General features: G+C 42.2%; 1 protein-coding gene across 1 annotated transcript in view; it reads left to right on the forward strand.

Annotated features, from left to right (window-relative positions):
• Window positions 1-4729, forward strand: part of LOC135468136 (soluble guanylate cyclase 88E-like) — a 99894-nt gene extending 95165 nt beyond the window's left edge. The window contains 4 exon segments of the mRNA XM_064746218.1: window positions 2245-2366; window positions 2955-2987; window positions 3839-3987; window positions 4379-4729. Coding sequence (XP_064602288.1) covers window positions 2245-2366; window positions 2955-2987; window positions 3839-3987; window positions 4379-4707 — 633 coding nt within the window. The 3' untranslated portion in view covers window positions 4708-4729.
• The last annotated feature ends 3896 nt before the right edge of the window (window positions 4730-8625 follow it).

An 8625-nucleotide genomic window follows, 5' to 3' on the forward strand; every position in this document is an offset into this window, starting at 1 on the left:
ATTGGCAACATGGACTGGCCCTGTCTTAAGGAGACACAGTATATGTACACACACCTAATGGCTCTTCCTCGTCATATGACTGGAAAATTGTTAAGTACATGTACAAGGTTAAACCCCAAGCATTCATTCATCCATTCTTCTGTACAGAGTATCAGTGTTACTGTCTTTCAGTACTCTCCACCATGTCATAATCAGTAGTTCATTTCTGTGAGTCCCTACTTTAGACATGTTTATCAAGACCAGTTGAAGTGCATACACAATGATTGGTTGACAATGCATTGTAATTGCAGTTTTAAACATCTGCTAGTAATATATGCCCTACAATACCAAAGATATGACAATACTCTTGAAAGGTGAATGCCATTTCACCTTTCTACCAACCATCAACCATAATTTGTTCCATGTGGCTATAGGCTATGTGTTAAATGACTCTTACCACAGTACAGTACCTAAAGCCTTCACATGTGGGTGCAGTTGTCTGTGGTTGGTGTGTTTTTTAACTGGTACTGTTGCGTTCAGAACTATTCAAGACCTGAAAGCTATGGGTTCAAGATGTCATTGTATTTTTCAGGTACTGGTTGTATATCGAGCTAGCTACATACAAGTCATGAAACCCTCTGTCACAATCTACATGTACATGTAGATTTAGTCTAGGTTGACCACAGACAAACCAGGGTGGACCAGTAGCTGGCGACTGGGTTCCCTGTAGTTCACCACAGGCAAACCAGGGGTGGACTAGTAGCTGGCGACTGGGTTCCCTGTAATGCTTCACAATAACTCTAGGTTCACCACAGGCAAACCAGGGGTGGATAGTAGCTGGCTACTGGGTTCCCTATAGTGCTCCACAATAACTCTAGGTTCACCACAGGCAAACCAGGGGTGGACTAGTAGCTGGCGACTGGGTTCCCTGTAGTGCTTCACAATAACTCTAGGTTCACCACAGGCAAACCAGGGGTGGACTAGTAGCTGGCTACTGGGTTCACTGTAGTGCTCCACAATAACTCTAGGTTGACCACAGGCAAACCAGGGGTGGATAGTAGCTGGCTACTGGGTTCCCTGTAGTGCTCCACAATAACTCTAGGTTGACCACAGGCAAACCAGGGGTGGACTAGTAGCTGGTGACTGGGCTTCCTGTAGTGTTCCACACTACATGTAACAGTCTGAAGGGTGGACTAGCAGAGAGTGTCCATTGTTCACCATGGGCAAACCAGGGGTGGACTAGTAGCTGGTGACTGGGCTTCCTGTAGTGTTCCACAGTAACTTTAAGTTCTCCATGGGCAAACCAGTTGTGGGCTAGTAGCTGGCGACTGGGTTCCCTGTAGTATTCCACATTAGATGTAACTCTGTGTTCACTGTGGGTAAAGCAGTCTGAGGGGTGGGCTAGCAGCTAGCTACAAGATATGTGCTTGTGCCTGGTTATGACAGGATGCGTGCTTAAGCTTGGCTGTGACAGGCTGTGTGCTTATGTCTGGGTGTGACAGACTGTGTGCTTATGCCTGGCTGTGACAGACTGTGTGCTTGTGCCTGGGTGTGAAACGATGTGTGCTTGTGCCTAGCTGTGACAGGCTGTGTGCTTGAGCCTGGGTGTGACAGACTGTGTGCTTATGTCTGGGCGTGACAAGCTGTGTGCTTATCTGGCTCTGACAGGATGTGTGCTTATGCCTGGCTGTGACATGATGTGTGCTTGAGCCTGGCTGTGACAGGATATGTACTTGTGTCTAGCTGTGAAAGGGTGTGTGCGTATGTCAGGCTATGACAGGAAGTGTGTTTGTGTCTGGCTTTGACAGGATGTGCTCTTGTCTGGCTATGACAGGATGTGTGCAAGTGTCTGGCTGTGACAGGGTATGTGATTGTGCCTGGCTGTGACAGGATGTGCTTATGTCTGGCTGTGACAGGATGTGTGTCTGTGCTTATGTCTGGCTGTGGCAGGATGTGTGCTTATGCCTGGCTGTGACAGGAAGTGTGCTTGAGCCAGGCTGTCGGGGGATGTGTGATGTGTAGCTGTGACAGGATATGTGCTTGTGACAGGATGTTTGCTTATATCTGGCTGTGACAGGATGTGTGCTAGTGTCTGCCTTTGACAGGATATGTGCTTGTGCCAGGCTGTGACAGGATATGTGCTAGTGTCTGCCTGTGACAGGATATGTGCTTGTGCCAGGCTGTGAGAGGATGTGTGCTTGTGCCAGGCTGAGAGGATGTGTGCTTATGCCAGGCTGTGACTATCATTATGTCATATATTGACAGGGTAAAGGTGAGATGAAGACGTACTGGTTAGCAGGGAGGAAGGATGACCCTCAGTTAGAACAGGTGTGTGCTGGCCTTAGGGCAGAGAGGTGCCAGCATTACCTACAGCAACAGAAACAGCTGTAAGTACTACCCCTCTGTCACATTATCTGTACAAAAGTTTCCTTGACGCCTATTGTGTCTGATATTTAACACTTCTGTACCTACGTGTATGCACAGCTGCGCTGAAATAAATACATATACATGTACATGTAAGTGCATCTTAAAGTATTTCTTGCGCATAGCATATTTAAGTAAAATTTGTTACACTGTTACTGTTTTGACCTGCATCATACGGTTTACTTACATGTAGGTAGATAAACAGTTATGTGACAACCCAGGCCATACGGGTACATATCTGGAGGAAGTTGATAATATTTTTTCCAAGGCAAAGACAAGGAGTGAAGGGAGATGACTCCTGCGGTACATGAAAATGTCATTAGCGGTCTTTTATGGTTGGCATTTCAACCAATCAAATCAATAGAATTTTCTGTGAGAGGTGATAAACATACATCTGTGCAGCTTACAGAAGGTTTGTATTCTTGTTGTCTAATTTCTTAGACTAAATTTGGTTTTGGAACAAATATTATTTGACAGAAAATGTGATACAAACATGTACATATATATGTATATAGACGTACAAAACAATTTCCGTTTCTTGTTATTCACAGACTAAAGTTGTCAGATGCATTATCTCCAGAAAGGTAGGTTTATTTTTGTCACTCACCATTAGCTGAGCAGTGATTGTTGTGCTTATGGTCAACGTGCAAATGGTCAGACTAAGGTCAAGAGGAATGTCAGCTACATGTAGGTACCTGCATTCAGAGTGGGATAGCTGGTGTGCCACACCTTCTTTACTGGTGATCTAAAAGGGGAATATTCTTGAGCAAGGCCTTTATCCAGACTGACTCGGAAATTTTCAAAATTGCGTGGGCAGTAAAAAATATTGAAAAGAAAAAAGAAATCATGTGACGTGTTGTGACTTTTAGTTTGAAAATACAATACACTTTGGACCCAAAGCTTGTTTTAATGAACTGAACTGATTCTGGTGGGGGCTTTCTGATGGAAGTTTGTCATAACACTGAAGTCGGAGGCTTTAAAGGAAGGCTGCCATAAATGAGTGTAAAAAGGAGTTATTAAAGAAGTTTGGTCATAAAAGGAGAAGTAAAAAGTTAAAAGAAGTTAAGAAATGTGGCCACAAACTATTATAAGAAGGAGTAAAGAAATGTGGCCATAAACTAGTGTAAGAAGGAGTAAAGAAATGTGGCCATAAACTAGTGTAAGAAGGAGTAAAGAAATGTGTGATATGGCAGTGCCATATATTTGCTTGTGCATAGCTAGAATCCATCTCAAAATTGACATTGTTTTGATACAACTGCTCAGTTTATTTTTAATCCAGCAAGGCTTGGGTTGGTTGCAAAGGATGACTCTTGCTTGTTGTAACATGAATCTCAAAACATGCATATTTTTTTGTGTGTTTCATTATTATTTTGAATTATCTTGAATGAATGTATTTAGCATGTTACATAATCCATTAATTTGTCTCTGTTTGTAGACCTGTGGAGAATGGGTATGATCTCCACGGCATGCACACCAACATAAGCAGCTGTAACTTAGCCTCTGCTGTTGGTGAACCTCAGGAGGGCATAGCAGAGGAAAATGGCCCTGCTCAGGAGGATGGCATTTGTGGCTCGGACCAATTTGGTAATTGTTGCTTTCTTCTCCTGCTGACATCCATGCGTTTCTATGGTAAAGAAATGTTGGAAAGTGGACAAAGTGAGAGAACTGCATGAACTGTCAGCTTAGCAGTAATCTAGTATATGTCATTACTGTTATTTATGTATTTTGGATGATGTTAAAGCTGTAAGGGTTCCACGATTAAGGCAGTTGACAGGTTTATCTGTGGCCACAAATCTAACCTGGTAACTGTCATTATTCTCATTTGGTAAACAGCTTAGTTTATTATCTGACAAGCAGCTTCTTGAATAACTTTTGTATGACGTATAATTAGCATTTAACATATTTAAACAAAGGGGGATATGCTTGCAATGCACAGTGAATAATTGGCTCTCATTAAAACCTGTTTTTGCTTCAGCCGTTTGTCCCGAGGTGGGTGTTCCCCAGCTGCCTATTCGCTTCACGCTACACAGCGAGACTCCAAGTCGACCAGGAACACCGTCCTTTTCTCCTGACAAACAGGAGAAGTTAGTCACTCCTGAAGCCTTACAGATGGCGCTGACCAGCACTGCTCGCTCCCACTCTCCCAAATCCCCTGTCTACTCCCCAGAGCCCCCGGAACCCCTGGAACGCCGTAGATACTGTTGGGAAACCGTGAAGGAGACAGAGGTCACAGAGATGAGGCAGGAAGACCAGTGTAACTGTCAGCAAGAACTTACCTGTGGGGACAAGGAAATACTCCTGTAGTTATTCAACTGTCAGCAACAGCTCACCTTTAACAAGAGGAAATACTTTTGTACGGGTAGTTACACACCTGTCAGCAACAACTCACCTGTAGGGACAAGGAAATACTGCTAGTTATACACCTGTCAGTGACAACTCACCTATATGGACAAAGAAACACTGCTGTAGTTATACACCTGTCAGCAACAACTCACCTGTAGGGACAACGAAATACTGTTGTAGTTATACATCTATCAGCAACAACTCACCTGTAGGGACAAGGAAATACTGCTGTAGTTATACACCTGTCAGCAGCAACTCACCTGTAGGGACAAGGGAATACTGCTGTAGTTATACATCTATCAGTAACAACTCACCTGTAAGGACAAGGAAATACTGCTGTAGTTATACACCTGTCAGCAACAGCTCACCTGTAGGGACAAGGAAATACTGCTGTAGTTATACATCGGTCGGCAAAAATTTACCTGTCATGACAAGGAAATACTGCTGTAGTTATACACCTGTTAGCAAGAACTCACCTGTAGGGACAAGGAAATACTGCTGTAGTTATACATCTATCAGCAACAACTCACCTGTAGGGACAAGGAAATACTGCTGTAGTTATACATCTATCAGCAACAACTCACCTGTAAGGACAAGGAAATACTGCTGTAGTTATACATCTATCAGCAACAACTCACCTGTAGGGACAAGGAAATACTGCTGTAGTTATACATCTATCAGCAACAACTCACCTGTAGGGACAAGGAAATACTGCTGTAGTTATACATCTATCAGCAACAACTCACCTGTAGGGACAAGGAAATGCTGCTGTAGTTACACACCTGTCAGTAACAACTCACCTGTAGGGACAAAGAAATACTGCTGTAGTTATACATCTGTCGGCAAAAATTCACCTGTAAGGACAAGTAAATACTGCTGTAGTTATACAGCTATCAGCAACAACTCACCTGTAGGGACAAGGAAATACTCCTGTAGTTGTACACCTGTAAGCAACAACTCACCCATAGGGACAAGGAAATACTGCTGTAGTTGTACACCTGTCAGCAACATCTCACCTGTAAGGACAAGGAAATACTGCTGTAGTTATTCACCTGTCAGCAACAACTCACCTGTAGGTACAAGGAAATACTGCTCTAGTTACACATCTGTCAGCGACAACTCACCCATAGGGACAAGGAAATACTGCTGTAGTTGTACACCTGTCAGCAACATCTCACCTGTAAGGACAAGGAAATACTGCTGTAGTTATACACCTGTCAGCAACAACTCACCTGTAGGTACAAGGAAATACTGCTCTAGTTACACATCTGTCAGCGACAACTCACCTGTAGGGACAAGGAAATACTGCTGTAGTTGTACACCTGTTAGCAACAACTCACCTGTAAAGAAGGAAATGCTGCTGTAGTTATACATCTATCAGCAACAACTCACCTGTAGGGACAAGGAAATACTGCTGCAGTTATACACCTGTCAGTAACATCTCACCTGTAGGGACAAGGAAATACTGCTGTAGTTAGACACCTGTCAGAACAACTCAACTGTAGGGACAAGGAAATACTGCTGTAGTTATACATCTATCAGTAACAGCTCACCTGTATGGAAAAAGAAATACTGTTGTAGTTATACACCAGTCAGTAACAACTCACCTGTAAGGACAAGGAAATACTGCTGTAGTTATACATCTGTCAGCAACAACTCACCTGTAGGGACAATGAAATACTGCTGTAGTTACACACCTGTCAGAACAACTCACCTGTAGGGACAAAGAAATACTGCTGTAGTTATACATCTATCAGTAACAACTCACCTGTTGGGACAAGGAAATACTGCTGTAGTTATACATCTATCAGCAAGAACTCACCTGTAGGGACAAGGAAATACTGCTGTAGTTACACACCTGTCAGCAACAACTCACCTGTAAGGACAAGTAAATAATGGTGTAGTTATACATCTACAACTCACCTGTAGGTACAAAGAAATACTGGTGTAGTTACACACCTGTTAGCAACAACTCACATACAGGGACAAGGAAACCTGTCAGCAACAAGTCACCTGTAACCACAGGGAAACATTGATGTAGTTATACACCTGTCAGCAACAACTTTACTGTATGTACAGTAACTTTGCATTTGACCTGAATTTTCAAGACAGGTCAGTGGATAGCACCTTTCTAAGCTCTGTTAAACAGCTACTTAAATATGTGACAAGGAGACTGAAAGCATCCAAAATGGTGGGATCTTGGGCACGGTATGCAATTTATATATTAAACCATGGAACAACCCAATTCTACATGTTGTGTTATCTCAGTGATATAGCATATGTCAGTTTAGGTAAAATGTGCATTAGACTAAAATCTGGGTATACCCCAAGTATATATGAAGACAGAATCTGTCATTGTGATCTGATATTGCGTGACCCATTGGGACTGTTATGTTTGTTGATTTAGGATGTATGTGAACATGTTGATGTGATATTCTGTGTACACTGTATGTTGTAACTTGGTGTTCTGTCGGTACATGTGTGTACACTGTATGTAGAATTGTATATATTGTAAGACAGTGGACTACAAGAAATGTCTAATATTAGGAATGGGTTTCCCTTCAGAACTGTGCATGTTAACATGTTGGTTTGTGACCTACATATATCCATAGTCAATCCACAGTCAAACCCCTCCTCTCCCTCAACTTTTCCTCCAAGAATTGATGTGTGGGTTGGTGTCTCCGTTGTCTCGAGCCAAATAGGACTAAGAGACTATGACTGATATTGTGCCAATCTCCAGCATACATAACTGCAGACACTTGATATGACTGTACTCTTCACACATTTAAACTGCCCTGAGTGGACAAGCACCACAGTAATGTTCAAGTTCTCCTCTCAAACAGGCAGCTGTTGTATGCATGTATTTACACTCCCACAAATAAAATTGTGAAGTATATTTTCAAGTTTCAATGGGTTTTCAAAATTGTAAAAATCCATGGTTTGGGATATTGGTGATGATAGTAAAAGTCAGTAACTTTCGTTCGTACATAGTTATATAAACTGAGGAGATTTTTTCTTTCTAAGCATTCCTTCAATTGTTGTGCTTAGTTTTTGGTTATTTAAGTATTAGTTTTATGTTTATTTGGTGGTGTTTAATATTTGTGAGGTGGGTACTTTGTGAGGTTGGTACTTTACTGAAGCCACCCCACAGGGTTAATGCACATCTCTGATGTCATCATTGGCAGGAATGGTTATGTACAACGCAACTGAGAGGCACAGTCTGTTTATAAATATTACAGAAAATTATGTAAGTTATGGTTCACGGCATAACACCACCATTATAATTAGTACCCATTCTCTAAATATTAACAGTACATATCTTCATTTGAGTTGAAGAAACTCATTGTGAATCTAATGTTCATAGTTGCTAATGTTGTCATTTGGATTCGCTCTCCAATGAGTTTCCTCAAAATGTCCATATCTGCGTACTCCCAGTTCTCCTGACATCACCAGTATGTGACTACCTCTGTAAGTCAGCTTCATTATGTAGTCCATTGCCCATTGTAATTAATCACATGTATCTGTAATCCTGACAGTATGTACCAATCATATGTTCTGTGAGTTTGTGTTTCTGTAAGTCCTACCATGTTTCACAATCACTTATTATAGCCCTCACAGAAAGTCCCCGTTATGTGCAGTCCTCACCCTACGTGTGCAGTCTACCCAGAAAGTCCCAGTTACAGTGTATGTGTAATCTTCACAGTAAGTCCCAGTTATATGTAATCTTGCCAGTAAAGTCCCGGCCATGTGCAGTCATATACAACCCTCCTAGTAAGTCCCAGCCATGTGCAATCCTCATAGTAGGTCAGTCATGCAATCCTCACAGTAAGTCCCTGTCATGTGCAATCCTCACGGTAAGTCCCAGTTGTGCAATCATTA

The sequence above is a fragment of the Liolophura sinensis genome, chromosome 6, assembly GCF_032854445.1.
Source record: "Liolophura sinensis isolate JHLJ2023 chromosome 6, CUHK_Ljap_v2, whole genome shotgun sequence".
Taxonomy (NCBI): domain Eukaryota; kingdom Metazoa; phylum Mollusca; class Polyplacophora; order Chitonida; family Chitonidae; genus Liolophura; species Liolophura sinensis.